The sequence below is a fragment of the Oryzias latipes genome, chromosome 2 (assembly GCF_053564925.1).
Source record: "Oryzias latipes strain Hd-rR chromosome 2, Olatipes_Hd-rR_3.1".
NCBI lineage: Eukaryota > Metazoa > Chordata > Actinopteri > Beloniformes > Adrianichthyidae > Oryzias > Oryzias latipes.
In genome coordinates, this window is record NC_136238.1 from 18,071,563 (window position 1) to 18,093,293 (window position 21,731).

Genomic DNA, 21,731 nt, shown 5'->3' on the forward strand with positions numbered 1-21,731 from the left:
CGCCTTTGCCCGAACGTTTAGCGTAAAAAGTTTGTGTTGTGAGTTATTGTGTTGTGAGTTAATGTGTTGTGTGTAAAGTTAATGTGTTGTAACGTTTTCGAAAACACTCTTCTAAAACGCCATTCTATTGCTACATTAATGCTACATACACACCGGGAATGTGTTGCGTGTTCATGAATGCGCTATAAGCAGTTTCAAAAACGCCCATTCACACCAGACAAGCAGGGAGGGGCTTCTTCTTTTGTTTTTGTTATTTCTACTGTTTACTAGAGCTTGTCTGCCACCTGCAATTGGAATAGACCTGGTGCGAATTGTCAAAGCGGTGCAAATCCCAGAAATCTTACTCCAGTTTTTTTTCATTCACAGCCTTGTTCCGATAAATTTCTTGTATCTATTCCAATAAACATCTTGGCGTCATAATTCCGGCCGGAACAAAAAGTTTTCATCCTGCAATAACTGTTCAGGGGCCTGACACTAATGACACTAATGATGTCACATCTAACCCCACTTGGACATACTATGCAGTGTTGAAATCTGCTCAGTCTCTCAAATCTTCATTTCACATTTCCTTTATTAACCTAAAGTTCTTTTCCTTCATAATTTGTATCTGACATTATTCTTTGTAATGTTTAAAGAGAGATTTTATAGTGCTAACAGAAGTGGCTTTTGAATAAACAGTCCTGAGAAACCGTGCAAATTTGTATTTCCAGTCGGGTCCAGACAAAATAAATGTTGATGTTATTCCTGTTTAAGTTCATCCATGGCTAAATGTTGTTAGCACGTATCAAACTAATCGTAACCCTTCTTCTGGGTCCGTTCTGCCAGGAATGAAGCACTGTCCGCACGGATTAAAAAAAAACATAAGCAACTTGCACTTAATAATAATTATAACAGAATTAAATCGCCACTGCCTGCTTCAAGATATAATACCAGGGAAAGACATAGATAGTGTCAGAGGGGCGTGGTCAGAAATTACAATTGTTTTGTATTCACATGAAGAAAAAAAGTGGAGAAGTAAGTTATCAACAAGGAAATAATCAATTCTAGAGTATGTATGATGAACTTGTGAAAAGAATGAATATTCCCTGTCTGTAGGATGTAAAAAACGCCAAATATCCTTAATACCAAACTCGGCAAGAAAGTCACAAACCAGACTGGCCGATCTAGTAGCCCTGCTGGGGTTACTAGAAGAGCGATCCATACTGGGGTCTAGCCAACAATTAAGGTCCCCGCCCAAAATAAGATGGTATGTATTTAAATCAGGCAGTATAGAAAATATTCTTTAAAAAAATTCTGCATTGTCTACGTTTGGAGCATAAACATTGACTAAAACAACCAGTGTTTTGTGTAGTCTGCCAGAAACAATCACATACCGTCCAAATTTATCTGATATCAGATTATGGGGTTCAAATGGGACATCATGACTGAAAATTCTGTTCTTCTATCGGACACTAATTTTACTAAGTTTATTGAAAAGGAAATAACTTTTTTTATTGCCACTAATGTTGATCCACAGATATCATATCTTACTCTGTTGGATGCCCTCAAAGCTTACCTATGGGGACAGATTATTTCGTATACTGCTTGCCTGAAGCGCAAAACAAATAGAGAAAGAAATGAGCTCATTCACCAAATTGGACTAATCGATAGACAATATGCCCAAAACAAGTGTCCAGCACTGTACAAGAAACGAGTTGAACTCAAATCCAGATTTGACTTGCTAACTACCCACCAGACTGAGCGTCTGCTTCTAAAAAACAGGACCATGTTCTATAGCTATGGAGATAAGTCTGACAAATTACTAGCCAACCGACTCAAAGGTTTTAAAGCAAAACAGGCTATTTCCAAAATACAAGTAGGTCCTGGCCGAACTACAACTGACCATTTAGAAATTAATGTAACGTTTAAAGAATTCTACACTAAACTTTACACCTCAGAGTCCCATGGGGATGCCAGTGACATTAATAACTTTTTCAGCAATCTTGATATTCCTTCTATTTCAGAGGACTCACGGAAAAAATTGGAAGAACCCATATTGGAGGCAGAAATAGTTGCAGCCTTCAAGTCAATGCAGTCAAATAAGTGTCCTGGTCCAGATGGCTTCCCTACAGAATTTTTTAAAAAGTTTTCCAGGTTACTCTCACCGATACTCCGTTCAGTCTTTTTAGAATCTTGAAAATTGGATCGATTACCCCAGTCCTTTACTGAGGCCTGCATTGCACTCATTGCAAAGAAAGACAAGGATCCTACGGATTGCACATCATATAGACCCATCTCACTTTTGAATACAGACGCTAAGATCTTGGCAAAAGTCCTAGCTCATAGATTGGAGAGCATTCTTCCTACCATTATTTCCAAGGATCAGACTGGCTTCATCAAAGGAAGACAGGCATACTTTAATATTAGACAGCTCTTCAATATAATTTATTCTGCCCCTGAAGACATACCTGAATGTGTGATTACTATTGATGCAGAAAAGGCATTTGATCGGGTTGAGTGGCCATATCTGCTGGCTGTACTGAAAAAATTTGGTTTTGGCCCTGCCTTTAATCTATGGATCAAGTTACTTTATTCTGAGCCCACTGCAAGGATTCGCACTAACTCCCAAATATCAAGCCCCTTTAATCTGTACCGTGGGACCAGACAGGGCTGCCCTTTGAGTCCTATACTCTTCAACTTAGCGATAGAACCTCTTGCTATTGCACTTCGCAGCTGTAAAGACCTATTCGGTATCAGGAGAAGAGGTGTGGAGCACAAAGTCTCCTTATATGCAGATGACATATTGCTCTATGTCTCTAATCCAGCTCAGTCTCTTCCCTCTGCCTTGGCATTGCTCAGTCATTTTGGCAGTTTTTCAGGCTATAAGGTGAATATTAGTAAGAGTGAGCTCTTTCCAGTCAATGAAGCAGCACAGAACCTAGACTTTAATGGTTTCACTCTGAAAGTCGAGCGCAGTAGATTTACTTACATCGGAGTCACAGTTACCCAAAAATATAAAGATTTATTTAAAGAAAATTTTGCTATTTATTTAAACCAAATCAAACTGATAGTCAGGCAGTGGTCCTCCCTATCAATGTCCTTAGTTGGACGAGTGAACTCTGTTAAAATGATTATACTTCCTAAACTTCTTTATCTTTTCCAAACTCTTCCAATATTCATTACTGGCTCTTTTTTTCAGCAACTAGACTCTCTTATATCTTCCTATATATGGCATGGTAAACGTCCTCGTCTAAATAAAATCTACCTTCAAAAAACTAAAATAGAAGGGGGGCTTGCGCCCTGCCGAACTTTCACTTCAATTACTGGGCATCCAATCTAAGAAATACTGTGAATTGGTCTTTCCACCATGACAACTTGGATTGTCCTAACTGGATAACGCTCGAGCTCTGCCAAGACAACAATCTCTCGCCTCTGACCTATGTTGGGTCTGGTTTGCCTTTAAGTTTTGTATTGCATCTCTTAATAACCCTGTAGTTAAACACACACTGAAGATATGGTCTCAATTTAGAAAACAGTTTGGCCTGCACAGTTTCTCCATTTGGAGTCCTATTGCCATGAATCACCTTTTTAAGCCATCTACTATAGATTCAGGTTTCCTGCGATGGCATCACAGTGGTATCACTCGCTGTAAAGATCTACTTATAGAGGATACCTTTGCCTCATTTGCTCAACTAAAAGAGAAATTTGATCTTTTAAATTCAGATTTTTTTCGTTACTTTCAAGTACGTCATTTCTTTGTTTCTCAACTACCACAATTCTCAACTACCACAGAAACAGAAATAACTGACAAGATTTTTTCACTAGATCCATCCAGGAGGGGTCTTATTTCTATACTATATAACATTATGTTGAACTTTAAATGTTCCTCTGTGGATAAATTTAAGATGGCTTGGAAAAAGATTTGGGCCTTGCTACATCAGATGATACTTGGGTTTCTGCTCTTAAACTGGTAAACTCATCTTCATTTTGTGCTCGACACCAACTAATTCAGTTCAAGGTTGTACATCGGGTCCATATTCCCAGGGTAAAGCTGGCTTCTATGTACCCCACAGTTAGTCCACTATGTTCAAGATGTAATCTTACAGATGCCTCTCTGTATCATATGTTCTTTTCATGCCCTCATTTGAATGCATATTGGAGGACAATTTTTGACACAATGTCTCGTGTATTTAACACAAATTTAAAACCAAATCCATAAACAGCCATTTTTGGGGTTGTGGAGGACCAAGCTGTTTCAGGTACTGCCAAAAAACACTGTATAGCCTTTGCATCACTCCTGGCACGACGTGCTATACTGCTTAAATGGAAAGATACCTCTCCCCCGTCTTATTCACAGTGGCTACAGGATATCATGTCCTGTTTAAAACTGGAGAAAATTAGGTGTTCACTCAAAAAGTCTCCTGATATGTTTGAAGAATTATGGGGTCCCTTTTTGAGAACATTTCCAGCTCTTTAGTCATATAAGCCTACAGCAGCTTAGCTGCATATGGTAGCATATAGTACAGGTCATGCGTGATGGAGTGATGGTTTGACTGTGGCAGTGACAGGGAATGGTATGGGTTTTTTTTGTTGTTTCTTTTTGTTTTCTTTCCTTAGCTTTATTATAAACACTTCTTGTAGTAATTTGTCTTTCAGACTAACAGAACTCTGTAATTGTGTTTGTATAATGTAAAACTCAATAAAAATACTGGGTTTAAAAAAAAAAAAATTATAACAATAATAAAAGCCTGTTTAGAAGATCATCTCGCTCTATGATGGAGCTTTGTTTGTTTACAACGGTGCTCATAACTTCTTCTTTGACGGTTGCATTGTAATTTGTCTGGACCAATCATTATCTTACACATCATTTGACCAATGAACAGCAAATGAAATAGTGTGAGGTCATCATTAATCGCAGGTCCCCGAACACTTATAGCAGGCCGAACAGATTTTGTACCTACACCAGGCACAAACCACAATTATTAATGTCTACTTCATGATTATGTTAACAACTACGGAAGCATATGTGTCTCATAATTATAAATAAAATCAATGTCGTAAATTATTTTTCATTTCCAAAATAAAGCTGTGTTCTTTGACTCAAGAATGAAGAAAAAAAAGCGATCCGTCAAACGCATTTTTTTCCTGATATTTAACATTTAATTTTCAACAGGTTCTCTAGTAAATGTGTACTAAAATTCAATTAGAAATATCTAATTTGACAGTTAAAATGGATTAACGGAAATGCTTTTTCATTTTCAAATGTAAATGCATCAATTGACTCAAAAATAAAATGAAAAATCAATCCTCCAAAATGCTTTTCATTTTCTACTTCAACACCGCTCATACTGTGACGTAATTAAAACGATAATGCAAAGAGGGGATTGGATTTCCGCTTTCACCTCTACCGTGTAAAAACTGTCGCATAAATTAGTTCCAGGTGGAGGCGCAGCGATGATATCAGTGCTCTTGCTTCTTCTTCTGTCACTACTGCACGTATTTGGCGCTGGAAAAAGAGGGACAAAGCAGGAATAGAAATTACAACTAAAAAAGTGGCTTTATGAAGTTATTTTTATTATATTAGACTTCCGACCTTTACTTTGACACCACCAAGGGGGATTTTTTAACAATCTTGAACAATTAGGAGCAAGGAAAAAAAAACATCAAGTCAAATTTAACACATCATAAAACATTAGGAACACTTTTCTGAGCAATCCTAAAAATACTGACCACTAAGTTCTTATAAATTTAATACATATGTTGACATACCCTTTTCCACAGTTTATCACAACAGCAAGACAGTAGAAAAGATATGACTGATTTTATAGTTTCCTTTGTGATGAATGATAGTTTTGAAGACTGGGAAGCAGCAGAAGAGAAAGAAAGAAGAGGATAGATGAAGGAAAAGATTGAACCGAGTCGCTCTGAGTCATTGTATCTATGGCCATAACGACAGTTGTTGCCATAGATACGATGACTCAGACCAATCAATGGTGATTGGTTTCAACATGGCAGCATCCATATCAGGAAGCAATCCCATTTGGGAACACGAGAAGGGAAGGGTTGAAGGGCCCCAAGACTTTCCAACATAAAATTTTTAGACAACTGAAATAAATCAAAGGTCTTTTAATATTCCATTTATTATATAAGTTACGTGTAAAATTCCAGTTTTCTTAAAAAATTATATTTAAAAAATCAAACTTTTCCTTTTTTTTAAGTACATGTTCTTATGTACTATTTTACTGCATGAGTCCTGTGCTCTGAGTTTTCCTTTTTTTGGTTTAAAGTGCCCACTTAATCCTTTATTACAATTTTTTACAAGAAAAAGGCATCTCTCCTGTATGAGTCATCATGTGTCTTTTGAGATAAGATATTTGTCTAAAACTTGTGTCACATTCTTTACAAGAAAATGCCTTCTCTCTTGTATGAATTCTCATGTGTGTTTTGAGATTTGATATATGACTAAAACTTTTATCACATTCATTGCAAGAAAAAGGCCTTTCTCCAGTGTGTGTTCTTATGTGTCTTTTGAGAAGAGATTTGTCACAAAAACTTTTGTCACAATATTTACAAGAAAAAGGCTTCTCTCCTGTGTGAGTTCTCATATGTCTTGTGAGACTAGATTTTTGATTAAAACTTGTATCACATTCTTTACAAGAAAAAGGCTTTTCTCCTGTGTGAGTTCTCACATGTCTTATGAGATTAGAGTTTTCACGAAAACGTTTATCACATTGTTTACAAGCGAAAGGCTTCTCTCCAGTGTGAGTTCTCATGTGAATTCGGAAACGAGACACATAACTAAAAGTTTTACCACATTCCTCACAGACATAGGGTCTGTCATCAGACTCAGTTCTCATACTGACAGACTCATTTTGTGTCATTCTTGTTCCTTCACTAGAATTTACACAGAAAAGACTATCCCTTCTCTTCCTCTGATCTATGCTCTGTGGGTCTGTCTCTCCGTCTGTAGTTGATGTTGATTCTTCATGTTGGCTTCCCTCTTCATTCTGACTATCAGTTACATTAAATCTCTGCTGATTGTTTAGATCTGCTTCACTGCTCTCATGTTCCTCATAAGTAAGAATCTCCATCAAGGTATCAGTCTCCTGCTTCAGATCAAGCTGTTCTTCAACCTGAATGATGCAGAATCCTTCTTGCTCCTCTTTCATCTGTGGAGGTTCTGGTTCCCTCTGTTCCTCTTTAAAAGGTCGAGGTTCTTGTCGCCCCAGTTCCTCTTCGATCTGTGTATGTTCTAGTTCATCCTGCTCCTCTTTTATTTTTTGTAGTTCTGGCTCTTTTTGTTGCTCTTGAATCCGTGGAAGTTCTGACTCCTCTTGTTCCACACTGGAGTTCCCCTGCTGGTTGTAGAGATCATCCTTTTCACTCGCATCGTTCTGGGGTAGGACTGCAGGGAAACAAAAACAAGTAAGAGCCCTTTTAAACTTTTATAGGGCTTTGTGTATCGTTAAGCACAAATAAAAATCTAAATAATCTTTGTCAGTAGCCCCACAGTTTCATATTTTAACTAAAAAAAAAAAAAAAAAAAAACGGAATAAACCCCCTACCATTTTTCTCAAAGTTAAGAGAGTAAGAGGTGATGTTGGTCTTTCAGACTTCAGTAGGTGAAATTCCTAATCAAAGAAACTCTTAAAGTTCACAAAAAGATTGTCGGACAAATTTAACAACTCCTTTTAATACACAGACTCCCCTTCCAGCACAGCACACTCCTTATTAAAATCTTAAGACCAATTAAGAAATTTCAGGAATTTGCATTTTGCACAGCTTGGTTTTAACAAAGTACGAAGTAGAGCTTGAAACTAGAAAAAAAAGAGGCCAACTTCTCTCATCCCCAAATGCTGTCAATTGGATTTAAAGGGCCTATATCACGCTTTTCTTTTCGCCAACGAAAAACCAAAATATGAACTTTTGGAGAGAAGATTGTGCATATAAAAGGAAAGCGTTTTGCTGATCACTGCTACCACCGCAGAGCAAGTTGGTGTGTGTGTGGGTTAGCCTGGGGGCAGGGCTGGCGGCTCAGACTGTTGAAGGGGCGTTTTTCACCTATCTATATCACAATGTGAGAACACACTTGTTTTCATGGATTGGGAAGGGCTGGTGCTCAGAGAGAAGGGTTTTAGAGGAATACTCAGATGAGTGAACAGATCAAAATACCACTTTGGGGTTGTTTTGTGTGAGTAATAAACAGTATAATACACTAAAAAGCTCAAAAAAGTTTATATTCCATGATAAAGGCCCTTTAAATCAAGATAACATGCAGGATGGTCCAAAAGAGTGAAGTTATTTGCTTGAAAAAAGTCCTTTGTCAGAGAAACGTTCTGAACTGCAGCACTGTTCTGTAGAAAAAACCCAGTCACCCCCTAGAAACATCTACCAATAGCCAGGGAACAGAAATTTCTTCCACTTATCAATGTCCCATGTTTGGCGTGTTTGGCATAGTCCAACCGGGCTATTTTGTGATGTTCTGTTAGACGTGGCCTTTGAAGTTTCTGAAGTCCTTCTCTTGCAGATGCCGTTTAAACATTTTTTGGGTCTGCCCCTTGACCTTTTTGTTCCATAATCCTTTTAAAAATGTCATAATTACTCTTTTCAGCAGCAATGGCCCATTGTGAGAACCCATACTTATGCAGCGCCACAATTCTGCCACGTTAAAAAAAAACTGAGCGTGTTTGCCTTTGCAGGACTCTAGACTAATTTTTTGCACTGGTGTGCTCTTTTTCTTAGCTGCACCCATAGACTGTATGTATACATCACTGGATAAACTGACCCCTCCACCCCCACGTCCTCATAGGATGTACTTGCTGGCTCCAAGAAGCCCAAATCCCATAGACTTCTATTAAGAAATAAACAGCTATTACTCAGTTATTGTACTTGTCAGAATAAACATTTTTGATTTTATATATTTCCTTAACATCATCCTGCTAATTTTAATTTTCTTTATTTAAAGTTATTCAAGTTATAAACTGACCAATCAGACACCTCGCTAAAAGCATGTGGTGACCGCTGGCCCCCACCTCCCCTTCCACTGAAAGGGAAGAGGACTAAGCTTTGAAGAAGCTTACTCATGATTGGCCAGAGTATTTGCCCCCCAGAAACGTGACTTAGACTGATTCGAACTGAACACTTTTGACTAGTTCCAAATAGTGGTTCCCATAATAGTTTGATGCACCCACCTTCTTGACCACATTGCATTTAACTCAGCACTTATACATGGTTATTTCTCTTTAAATCCCTGTCAATATGTGGCTAGGCCACATATGTGTATTGTATGCAAATTTCCCAAATATCTCCAGTCAAGATCCACCAGCTCCACAGTCAGATATCTCCATCACATTGATAGGATAAGATTTGATATGCCTTTATTGTCACTGTTGACATACAATACCGGAAAAAACCATGAAACAATTCATCTGCACTCGCACACGATTTTGAACTTTTCTGATTAAACATTCAATTTCTTTAAAAAAAAATTTTTTTTGTGAATGATCTTATTTTAGATAACAAAAAAAATGGCCTTTTTTAACTAAAACTTGGCTTGGTACTGATGCTCCTGTTATTCTCACTGAGACTTCCCCACCAAATTTTAACTTATAATTTTCTATCAGGGGAGATAAAAAAAAAAATTTCTTTCAACAGCCCGCCTATTTTATGTGTTATTGTCTCAAGACAACCAAAGCCTTCTTCCTGTTTTAATAAAAAAAAAATACAAATACACAAAAAAATACACTCCTAATAAAGTAGACTTTTAATATCATTCTTAACCTTCACGTTGACAAAGATGGTGATGCTGATGCAAATGAGTTTCATAACCTTTTGCACTGGATTTTAAACAGCATGTCACACAGCCTACTCACAACAGGGGGCACACTCTGGACTTGGTCATGATTTATGGTCTGTCCTGCAGTGTTTTCTCTGTTTTTGACATGTGTCAGATCACAGATAGGGCTGACAGTGAGTAATCGGCTATAAAAAATTGTCAACGCTAATTTGCTATTGACGATGCGCCCTTTATTTTTTTGTCATTTTGATTATAATATCCACCAGCCACAAAGTCAATGGGATCGCAAAGCACAACAGAAACTTTAGGAGGCAGTATAGTCCTTCCTCAACCATAGAAGAAGGAAGATACAAACTTGTTTCATGGTGCATTAACACCAACCAAGAGTGGTGCATTCAAGAACGTGCGTCTAGCCAGTGGTTTATCCACTGGATCAGCGGCAGACACACAGGTAGCAACAGGGAGAAGATTCTTCTTCTATTGTGTATTTACTGTTTATTAGATCTGGAGCAAAATTTGCTCCAGATCTTTTCTTTTCACATCTTTGTTCCTATAAATGTCAGTCTTGGTGTCATTAATCAGACCAGACACAAAACGCAGTAATTAATATCTCCCTCGTGATCATGTTTACAACGGCTGGTACTTAGACTTGCTGTAAAAATCACGTTCTCCTGAACGTTTTTAGGTTGTTTTTTTTTTTTTTAATACAACAAAGACAGCAGGTTGTACTCAATTTCATTTTCATTCGGGCCTCATTTTATATTCATAAAAATAAGCTACTAATACCAAAAATTATGCTGAATCTACTAAAAATGCAGACTTTAAAACTTGGAACATATTCGAAAAACATAATTTGAAAAACCGGTGATGCCCTTTTTGTTCTTTATCCTTTTAAATTGGTGATTAATAGTTATATGGGCTGTAATTTTATTTATTTTATTTGTAGCTTTTCTTGTTTGGTTCCGTCGAATTGTGTCTGTTTGTTTAATACTATTTCAGGTTTAATGAGTTATATCCCTAGAAGAGACATCACATAATTCCTCATGGGAGGAGAGCACCGCCATCTTGGTGAGGTCAAGTCACTGCAGCAGTGCATGCATGTGAACACATCTTTTGCAAAATGCCAGTTCATTGTGCGGGTTTCAACTGCCAAAATCGGAGAAATGAGTCCACGAAGGAGGAAGGCATAACATTTCACAGTTAGGTACTATAATTTTTTCCTTTTAATGCTGCAGGGGCTTCATTAATAGTACACATGTACCATGCATGATGCTGCAGGGCTATTATCAACATGCTGCATGTATAATTTGCTGTCGACATAAATGTAAACTATTTTTTTATAAAACCTATACACAGTATACTAGGACTAGGTTATTATAGTAATATAGATTTATACATTTCTGACTCAGTGACTAAACTTTTCTTGCAGGTTTACAATGGATTCAGACTTAAGGAAAAAGTGGCCCTTAGCTATCAAAAGAGCTAACCCAGATGGATCACTGTGGTTACCAACTAGCAATACAGTCTGGCTATGTTCAAAACATTTTGTGGAAACAAATTTTGATAAGAGGCCAGACTGTTCGCTTGAAACCTGGCACCATACCATGTATGTAACACCAAATCGATCACTTACATGAATCACCAAATCGCTTGTTTTTCTTTTTTTTAGGGTAAATCTATTGTTGACTTTTGGACTTCTTGTTGAATTATTATCAATTTATTATTATTATTTATTGACATATTGTTGATTTATTATTTATTGAATTATTATTGATTTAATATTTGTTATTGAATTATTGATTTATTATTATTTATTAACTTATTATTTATTGGCTTATTTTTTTATTGACTTATCAATTTATTATTATTATTTATTGACTTGATATTTATTTTTTTTCATTGACTTATTGATTTATTATTATTATTGACTTATTGTTGGGCTTTACTTAATAATTTAAATTACATGTCAAAGAGGTGTAAAACTTCTAAATATTTAGAAATTATTTTATTAAATTCTTTGTAATATGTTTTTTTGTGTAAGAAGTCCTGCAATTATGCATTTTTCATTAAAGTTTGAGCTTTTAAGGCTGACTGTTTCTCTTATTTAACAACAAAGGTTGATATATATATATACACAGTGATGTCAATAAGTATTTGATCACCCTGTGATTTAGCAAGTTCTCCCACTTAGAAAACATGGAGGGGTCTAAAATTTTCATCATAGGTGCGCTTCCACAGTGAGAGACAGAATCTGAAGAAACATTCAGAAATCATGTTGTACAATTTTTTTAAAAACAATTTATTTGCTTATTACTGTGACAAATAAGTATATGATCACTTGGGTTAAACAACTTTAATATTTGGTACAGAAGCCTTCGTTAACCATTACAGAGGTCAAACGGTTCCTGTAGTTCTTCACTAGGTTTCTACACTGCAGTAGGGATTTTGGCCCACTCCTCCATACAGATCTTCTCTAGATCTGTCAGGGTTCGGGGCTGTCGCTGAGCAACACGGAGTTTCAGCTCCCTCCAAAGATTCTCTATTGGATTTTGGTCTGTAGACTGGCTAGGCCACTCCAGAACCTTGACATGCTTCTTACGGAGCCACTCCTTGGTTTTCTTGGCTTTGTGCTGCGGGTCATTGTCATGCTGAAAGACCCAGCCACGACCCATCTTCAACGCTCTGAGGTAAGGAGGTTTTTGCCCAATATCTGACAATACATAGCCCTGTTCATCCTCTACAGTGCAGTCGTCCTGTCCCCTGTGCAGAAAAACACCCCCAGAGCATGATGCTTCCACCCCCGTGCTTCACTGTAGGTATGGTGTTCTTGCGATGATGCTCCTCCTTCTTCCTCCTCCAAACACGCAGAATGGAGTTAAGACCAAAAAGTTCTATTTTGGTCTCATCTGACCACAAGACTTTCTCCCATGACTGATGGTCATTGGCAAACTTCAGACGGGCCTTGACATGGGCTGACTTCAGCAGGAGAACCTTCCGTGCGATGCATGATTTTAAACCATGACGTTTTAATGTATTACTTATAGTAGCCTTGGAAACGGTGGTCCCAGCTCTCTTCAGGTCATTGACCAGCTCCTCCCGTGTAGTCCTGGGCTGATTCTTCCTTCCTTAGCATCATCGATACCCCACGAGGTGAGATCTTGGGAGGGGCCCCAGTCCAAGGGACATTGACAGTCATCATTAGCCTCTTCCATTTTCTGACAATTGCTCCAACAGTTGTTCTTTTCTCACCACGCTGCTTGGCAATTGCCCCGTAGCCACTTCTAGCTTTCTGAAGGTCTACACTCTGGTCTCTTGTGTCTTTTGACAGCTCTTTGGTTTTGCCCATGTTGGAAGTTAGACTTCTGATTGATTGTGGGGTGCACAGGTGCCTTTATGCAAGCTAACGACCTCAAACAGGTGCCACTAATTTAGAATCATGAGCAGAGTGGAGTTGGACTATTTAAAAGCAGAACAGCAGGTCTTTGCTGGTTGGAAGTCTATCTAATAATCAAGTGATCAAATACTTATTTGTCACAGTAATATACAAATAAATTGTTTTTAAAAAATTGTACGTGATTTCTGAATGATTCTTCAGATTCTGACTCTCACTGTGGAAATGCACCTATGATGAAAATTTTAGATTCCTCCATGTTTTCTAAGTGGGAGAACTTGCTAAATCACAGGGTGATCAAATACATTTTGACCTCACTGTATGTATGTGTATATGTGTGTGTGTATATATATATATAAATTATATAAAAGCAACTTAGATTCCACCGTAGGCCATAGAAAGCATTGTAATGTGGGCACCGGTGACCTCACCAAGATGGCGTCACGCTCCGCCACCGGTGGCCTGGCTTCCCAAGCGGGCGTGTCTCCTCTAGCGATATAACTCATTGGTCAGTATAGTCAATTTAGCAGAGCGCCTGTTTACTGCTTCAAGATGGCGGACTGTAATCCTCCAACATAAACAGGCATCTGTACATTTTTACTTGGATCAGAATGTTCAGGAAGATGAAGGCTTTATCTCATTTGTTGAAGTGAACACACCTATGGCGTTCAGCTGAAGCTGTGGTTTCCAGACGATATCCAGCAGTCTGCGCTGACGACAGAGCTCCTGCTCGTACTGGACGATGGTTCCTTCACAGTGTCTGAAGATTTCTTCAGCAGCAGCAGCTAGTCGCTCGTTGATAAACTCTCTCAGAGACTGAAGTGAAGACATCGTTACTGCAGCTCAAACTCACAAAAACACCGCCGTCCTATGCAATTTCGATCATCATTTGCGAGTCTCACAATCACAGCCACGTTGTCTTTACATTTTAAACGTATTCACTGATTTGCAACATTTTGGAAAATGCTGAGAGTCCCGACACGAACCATTTCGTCCTATCTGTCCCAAAATCTCACAAAATTCCAAACAAAACACCACCGTTCTCGGAATACGAGCTAAAGCGGCTAGCGCCTCCGTTCGGTCGTTGTTCTTCTTCTTGTCTGAATTTTGGCGGTTGGCCAACAACATCGTGCTACATTAGCGCCACCATTTGGTCTGGAATGCAGGTAAAAAATATTTCCAGTTTCTATCATCAGTCATTATTATTCACAGTCGACCTGTCTTTTTTAGTGGTTCAATCCAATATCTGTGGAAAATTTTCGCGGAAATTATTTTTATTGAACACAGGTTTTCTTTTGCAGACTGACTGAAGTAAAAATGTGACTAGTAATAAATTCTGCTTCTTTGGAGGTCTTACAATGAAACAGAAGTGGGAATTGGAGCACAATGCTACTTTTAGAGCTATAAAATAGACATATGTGGAGAGATCGCCCTTTCTGACCTCTGGAAACACAATCAGACATGTTTTAATCAAATATTTTAGACAAAGAGAAAAATCTAATAATTTCAGAAAAAAAAACTCATTATTGCCACATGGAGGCAACAATGAGCTTGTTGCAGTTCAAAGCCACAACAAGAGAAGTGAAGAAGAAGAAGAAGAAAGGAAGCTACGTGTGTTTGATGGTTAGCAGCTAGCTGTGATCAAGGCTGTAAAAGAAACGGACAACCCACCTTTAAAGTTGTGGACAGCATGGACGTGTTTTTGTACGTCATCTCTGCCGCCATCCTCGCGGCGCTGATCGTGTTTGCGTTGAAAGTGCAGCGGAAAACTCAGCAAGGTACCGAACTCAGCGGCTAACAACAACGACATGTTATCCGATGTTTTCTGGACACATTCGTTATTTTTTTTTAACTCGGTTTAAAAATACATTTAACTATAAATTAATATTTAGACATAAAGCTTTGAAGAAAACACCAGAAGAGAGAGATTACGTCAGCTCTTGCTCTGCTTTAAACTTCGTGGTGCGTTCAGGGACTTCATTTTTACGAATTCTCCACAGACAATTGAAGAAAATCAAACATCTGCTTAAGATAAAATAGTATTTAAAAATAATCAGCCAGCATTTGCTGGTGTTTACACAGTTGAAGTATTTGTTTGTTTTAAGTTAAAATCAAGTCTAAAGTTTCAGGTCTTTGATGTTTTTTACGCTCAGGTCAAATCATTTTTGTTTCCACATACATTGAACAACAGTTTTATTCCACACCATTCTTTCTTAACGGTATTTCCTAACAGACGGCTGGATAGCTCGAATGTCGCTCGCCATCTTTATTGCACCATCAATTATAGGTTGGAGCTGTGAGGGTCTGTAAGCTAATGGGAGAGTGTGTAAACTAATGATAATGAGGATAATGGGAAGTGAAGGTGGGTTTACTCCCCTTCAACATTCCCGCCCACAACTCGGACAAATTTCCAATAAACTCCTGCAGAAAGTATCCTAGAAAACAACATAATTTTCTTAAATAAGTGTTAAAGTTAGAACAGCATAATTATTATAATTAATAAACCACTGGGAACTCTTTTACAATAAATACAAAAATAATTGGAGTGGGACTTTAACAGAAAACTAATATTTAGAATAATTCCCATCCTGACACATTGTGTTATGTCTTTTTCTCAGCTGATGACGAGCAGCAGAGGGGTGTGGCGCGAGCAGGAGGGCCTCCTCCTCGGGTGGTGGCGGCGGAGCGTGGAGCCGGAATGCCTCGCAGGAGGAGAAACCTGGCTGCTGAGATGGCTCACAGGAGAGCCCAGAGAGAGGAGTCGGGTAAAACGGCAGCATCGGCTCTTTTCACTTGGAAATAGTGGAGACGCTTTGATGACGTGTGCTGAATGTTTCAGAGGAAGAGGAGGACGAGGAGCAGCTGAGCGCTCAGCCGGCTGCAAAGATAGGAGCCAAGAAGCAGAAGAAGCTGGAGGAGAAGCAGGCCAAGAAGGCCCAGAGAGAGGTAAGGCTGAAGACTGAGCTGATGCTCCTGCATAGCTTCTGAAAGAGTACTGATGATGCTGCTCTGCAGGCGGAGCTGGAGGAGAGGGAGGAGCGCAAGAGGATGCAGGAGGTCCGAGAGAAGGAGAGGCGGCAGGAGGAGGAGAGGGAGCGTCTGCTGGAGCAGAAGCAGGTGCAGACAGGTTTTTTTTCTTCTTCTGAATGTTTTTTTCTTAGGAAAAAAGGCTCAAACTTTATGCTGCTTGATCAGGAGGAAGATGAGAAACGAGCTAAAGAGGAGCAGGAACGACGAGAAGAGGAGGAGTACCTGAAGCTGAAGGCTTCCTTCGTGGTGGAGGAGCAGGGGGAAGAGGAGCTGCTTTCTGAGGATCAGGTCAGACTGGGGTGTTTTTCTCTACTTATTGGGAGCTCTGGGAGTCGTGTTTTGGACTCTGACTCTGTTATTTCACTGCAGTCACGCCACCTGCTGCAGGACTTCATCAACTACATCCAGGTGAGACCAGCAGGCGTCCTCTGCTGAGTACGATCAGGTCTTAAACTCTGATCTCTGTTTGCAGAACTCTAAGGTAGTTCTCCTGGAGGACCTGGCCTCCCAGTTTGGCATGAGGACTCAGGATGCCATCAGCAGAGTGCAGGACCTCCTGGCTGAAGGAACTCTGACAGGTGAGAAGGTTCTAAAAAAAAAAAACAACTAAAACATACAACAGCAGCCAGGAGGGAAACTTCAGTTTGAAAGCTGCAGCGGAAACGAAGAAGGGTCTTTGGGAAAAGAGATGATTACTTTTCTTTTAAGATTCAAGTCAAACAGAATTTACAAAATCATTAGGATGAAAAAGTTGCATAAATGCCTAAATGTGAGCTATAGAAGAAGTCAGAAAGAAAAAATGAAAAAAGTGGGCGAAAAAGGGTTAAATAAAAAACAAAACTTACCTAAAGTGTTGCTAATGATGCAAGACTGCTTTTCCCTGCTTCAGAATCTGCTGGAATTACCTAAATTGCGTAGACAGTTAAAGAGTTACAGTAGTCAAAGAAATGTAAACACACGAGCTCAGGTGTTTAGCCGTATTAACTCTATAAAATTAACTGCACTATAAGTCATATAAGTTGAAGCAGCCAAATAGTACATAAAAAATGAGGAGAAATTATATATGTCATAACGAAGTGAAAGTTCTGAACAACTCTGTCATCCCAGAGTGTTTCTCTATGTTGCTTTCAATAACAATCACTGATACACACACCTGCAGTGCCCTCTAGTGGCTGTTAGTGGGAACTAAAATGGACATGGCAACAAAGTCCCATTTAAAGCATAGTTCCTGTGTATTTTGTGTAACACGGTTGTGATATTTTAGTTGTTTGCAATTTTTAATAGCTCTATGGCTATGTCTGAATTCCCTCCCTAATCCCTAAGTACTAAAAAACTAGATGGTGCGGGACAATGTAGTGCCCTGGATTTTAAAAGCAATTCGGACACCATGCTCACTACTGGTTTTTTTTAAACGGTGAATATGATATCATCGATTTCACAAAGTTAAAATTTTATTGATATTAGTGTTTTGCGACGATCATTTATCAATCTAATGTCTTCTAAATATAAAAACATTGGTTGGTTTAAAAAAATACATTTAAATACTTTTTTTTTGTTGCAAAAATTGATCAGACGCAATGCAATGCATTATGGTTTATAGTCGCCAATCTAGTGAGCATCGATGCACCCTGGTTTTTTGCAGATACCTCTGGGAAATTTCTAGGCCATCCGATTTTCGTATTGTAGATTCATAAAGCACTAGAAAATGACAAACATACTATAAAGTGAGTAGGGAAGGAATTCGGACACAGCGTTAGTCACATTGTTCTAGGTTTTTTTTATCCTGATGGGTTGGGGGAGGTGAGAATTGAAACATCAATTTTGTATTACCAATGCAACTTCAACGATGTGCCTTTGTACAACTGTAAATACAGTTATTTAAAAAACGTCAAGATTAGTGTTTCCACGGTAACTGAGTGTACCTTTGCTGCAGGGGTGATGGATGACAGAGGGAAGTTCATCTCTATCACCCCAGAGGAGCTGGACTCGGTGGCTCAGTTCATCAGGCAGAGAGGTCGGGTTTCCATCACAGAGCTGGCTCAGGCCAGCAACTCCCTCATCAACCTGACGCCCCACAGTCGCAGCACCGCCTGACTGATGGCGCCCTGCTGCAGGAGGAAGAACTGAACCAAGAACACAACAACCTGCTGGGATCTTCACCCAAAGACCATCAGAAGATTTTAGCCATTGAATTGTTACTTTGGGAAATGTAAATGTAAATTATTTCAAAAGAAAATCTATTTGAATCCAAATGTTTCTGTTTCTGTCTTTGGGGCTGTGGAACTGACTTCAGATGAAGGCGCTACACACACACACACAAACTGAGGTTTCTGTTGATCCTATGAAGTCAAAACTGCCTTGAACATTTACTAGAATCTGGACCTCAAACATCAGACTGAAACAAGAATTTGAAGTTTTCCAAACCAAGAGGCTAGTAATGATAGAAAAGAAACACTGAGCATTTCTGATGTTTCTCTGCTGCATAGCATCAGAATTAAAGGAAAACTACATCAGGTTTTCTTCATCCAGTGCTTTTTGCTGCTTATGAGGGAAAGGGCGGGGCTTCCAGTGCTAAGATGTATGAAGCCGCTTTCAGGCAGTGATGATGTTTGATACCTAAGAGCAGGAGAACATTCCAGGGAGCCAATTCAGGATCATACAAACATGAACACATCCGAACACAAACATGTTCCATCAGTCTTGAGTCCACTGAAATCAGTTTTTGTTTAATTCATAAAAATGTAAACAAAACAAGTTTTCCAATTAAAATTCTTGTCAGGTTTTTAGAAACTTTTTTTTATGCACAAGTGTTCATTTATTTAGTGCATGGATCACGTTTTATTATGAAGGCAGAATGAAAGTCAAATTAATTAACACTGCAAACGTGGGACAATCCTTTTGTCCCATTTTGCCAGCAGTCCTGTAATTTTTATAATAACTAATGATAATTAACTAAACAAAAATGTTAGCACATTATAATGACCAAACTGAAGTTCATGAATTCTTATTTTGCAGACTGAAAGTCAGTTAGAGGTTGCTATGGCTTCATTTCTCCAACAGATGTCACTGTTCTAAAGCCCTCAACTAAAAGGCCTACAGTTGGTTTTTTAATTAACTTTGTTAATCACTGTATTTCCATCTTAGCTTTATTTTACTTCCTCTATTAAACCCCTTAACTTCTCTTTTCCTACAGAGGGGCTTTTTAATGTTAGATTCATTCATAGACATTCATGTGAAACATCAGAAAGTGTCTTGATGACTTGTTAATATGATGCAGCATAGACCCCTTGCACGTGACTTCACAGCACCTGCGTGAACGGCCTTTCCGCCTTTTCGGAAGTGAAACAGAGCGTCACTGACAGATTTTTATTGTGTATTGCTACCCCATCTGAAACGCTCGACTGTTTGCCTTTGATCCATCCAGTCCAAGTTTTTTTCAGAATAGAAGCTTAAAGTGTCTGAAATAAAAAACTGTCAGTCCTTATTTACACTAGAAACATTTTGACCAACTGAACCAATTGATGCAGAGAAAAATAATCCAGTATATAAATAATATTAAATCTAAATTGTTCTGAAACATGAGCACAGCAGCACCAGTATATTTAACGTTTTTAGTTTGAAGAAATAGGTTAAAAACTATGTTCATTTATGATCGCATAAAGTGCAGCTGTTTTCCTGCATTACCTGCTGTCTTAATGTCAAATACTGACACCAACTAAACGACAGGCAGACAAAGAATGCATTTATGGAAAATAAAGATATGTCATCAAAATGTCTACAATAGTTAAGCAGGAGGGGAGCTTTTCCCAAGTCAGAGATCTGTCTCCCCCTCTGGCCACCAGCAGGAACCATCATCTGAGTTCTGATCACACCAGACTTTCATTCACTCAACAACTACAGTCTACTTAAGCACTGTACTGAGTCACGCTCAGTGCGAAGTATTGTTTCTGGCAATCTGCCTTCATTACCGAGCGTTGTATTTGGACCTGATCTTCTGCCTTCTGACCATGAATCTGTTTGTCTGCCGCCTGCCCCGACTATTGCCTGAATTTTGACCACCCTGCATCTCCTCTGAGGATTTAATGCCTGTTATTGACTCCTGCCTGCCTGACCCTGATTTGGCTTTGTGGACTTTTAGCTGCGCTAATCAACCTGCTGCACTTGGATCCAGCCGTCTGACTGTTCTTGTGACACTTGCCAGTTAAGATGTGCCAATGCATGCTTTCATTTCTAGAAAATTAGATTATTGTAATGCCTTGCTCTCTGGTCTTTCCAGAGGAAAGATATCAAACCTTCAGCAATTACAGAATTCATCTGCATATTTGCTTACAAGGACCAGTGAAGAACAGTATGAGTTTTATATTTTTTCTGGTTAGTCTCGTTTTTAATTTGTAAATTGGTAAAAAAAAAAAAATAAAAAATAAAAATATATATATATATATATATATATATATATATATATATATATATATATATATATATATATATATAAGCATTTTGATTTACATCAGCCAGAAAAGTGCTCTACAAATACAGTGTTTTTTGATTTGATCAATAATTCCAGAAAATATGTTTCCAAGATTCTCCATTGGCTTTGATAAAATCTCTTCCTTAAGCAGCTTGTTTACACTCAGACTTGAATCTGCTTTAATTTTTACATTTGTGTTTGATTGGCGGATTTATTGTGTCAAAGAAAACAAATCACATTTTTCTAAAATTGTGAATAAGCTAAGTTTATAAACAAGAGTATCTCTCAGTGTATGTGGCACTAACCAAGACCGGTTCGATGATCGACTTTGTATACGCCTTCCCAAGAGTTTGTCTCACATACCAGAGATCCTGAGGATGACCCATGTCTGTGTAGAGACACAATGTCTCTCGGCCTGCCTGTGAACGCCTCGGGATTCTCTCAGAGGAGCTGGAGGAAGTGGCCGGGGACAGAACTGTACGGTCATTATTGCTTAGACTGCTGCCCCTGTGAGAGCAGACGTTTCAGTAAAAATCTCCTCAGAATGGACAGGAAAATTCATGGATAAACAAGGAATACCCAGTAAAATCAGCACAGTTTGGTGTATGCAGATTAGTGCATAAAAGATAAAAATCAGTTTGACATTTCATTGGTCTCTGGTTTCTTTTTGAGCTTGTTTTCTGTCTTTCGTTTAACAAATCTCTGAATGTCTGGTTCTCAGATTCGTTCTGTTTGGAGGTTCTTCTCAGCACTGCTCTCTGCAGCTTCATTTTGGGTTGGTTTAGGTTACTTCTCCTAGATTTCCTAGTGTGCTTATGTAATGTTTCCTCCTCCATCTGCATCTGACGTTTTCAGGCCAGTTTACAAGCATCCTGCAGCTCCTAACAACCTTTTTAATGTCCACCATGTTCATGAGTGTCAGTAAACGCCTGGTCCATAACTGATATTCTGACTGCTAAAGTAGGTGCAGTTGGTTGACAACAGGCAGGATTTGGGTTTGATTTTAGGAAGCGTCACACTCTGTGTCAGGAGGAGAATCTGACAAAAAACCTTTCTCTTCAGCCTCA

General features: G+C 38.6%; 1 protein-coding gene and 1 long non-coding RNA gene across 2 annotated transcripts; one reads left to right on the forward strand and one right to left on the reverse strand.

Annotated features, from left to right (window-relative positions):
* Positions 1-5,532: 5,532 nt before the first annotated feature.
* Positions 5,533-14,268, reverse strand: LOC105355566 (uncharacterized). The gene is made up of 2 exons (XR_013648684.1): positions 13,826-14,268; positions 5,533-7,384 (listed from the first exon to the last, which is right to left on the reverse strand). It is a non-coding gene; the product is annotated as an uncharacterized LOC105355566 (long non-coding RNA).
* A 467-nt stretch (positions 14,269-14,735) lies between these two features.
* On the forward strand, positions 14,736-18,448 carry ddrgk1 (DDRGK domain containing 1). Its single transcript, XM_004066465.4, has 8 exons — positions 14,736-14,944; positions 15,785-15,931; positions 16,006-16,112; positions 16,182-16,283; positions 16,362-16,484; positions 16,566-16,604; positions 16,669-16,774; positions 18,130-18,448. Exons 1-8 carry the CDS (start codon positions 14,857-14,859, stop codon positions 18,288-18,290), a joined length of 873 nt encoding a protein of 290 aa, XP_004066513.1. The 5' UTR covers positions 14,736-14,856; the 3' UTR covers positions 18,291-18,448.
* The last annotated feature ends 3,283 nt before the right edge of the window (positions 18,449-21,731 follow it).

What these genes read in the sequence shown, in the direction of transcription:
- ddrgk1 (XM_004066465.4), top strand. Translation starts at nt 14,857, where the DNA reads ATGGACGTGTTTTTGTACGTCATCTCTGCCGCCATCCTCGCGGCGCTG. An exon ending in ACTTCATCAACTACATCCAG is followed by an intron (nt 16,605 to 16,668) that starts GTGAGACCAGCA and finishes CTCTGTTTGCAG; the next exon opens with AACTCTAAGGTAGTTCTCCT. An exon ending in GGCTGAAGGAACTCTGACAG is followed by an intron (nt 16,775 to 18,129) that starts GTGAGAAGGTTC and finishes CCTTTGCTGCAG; the next exon opens with GGGTGATGGATGACAGAGGG.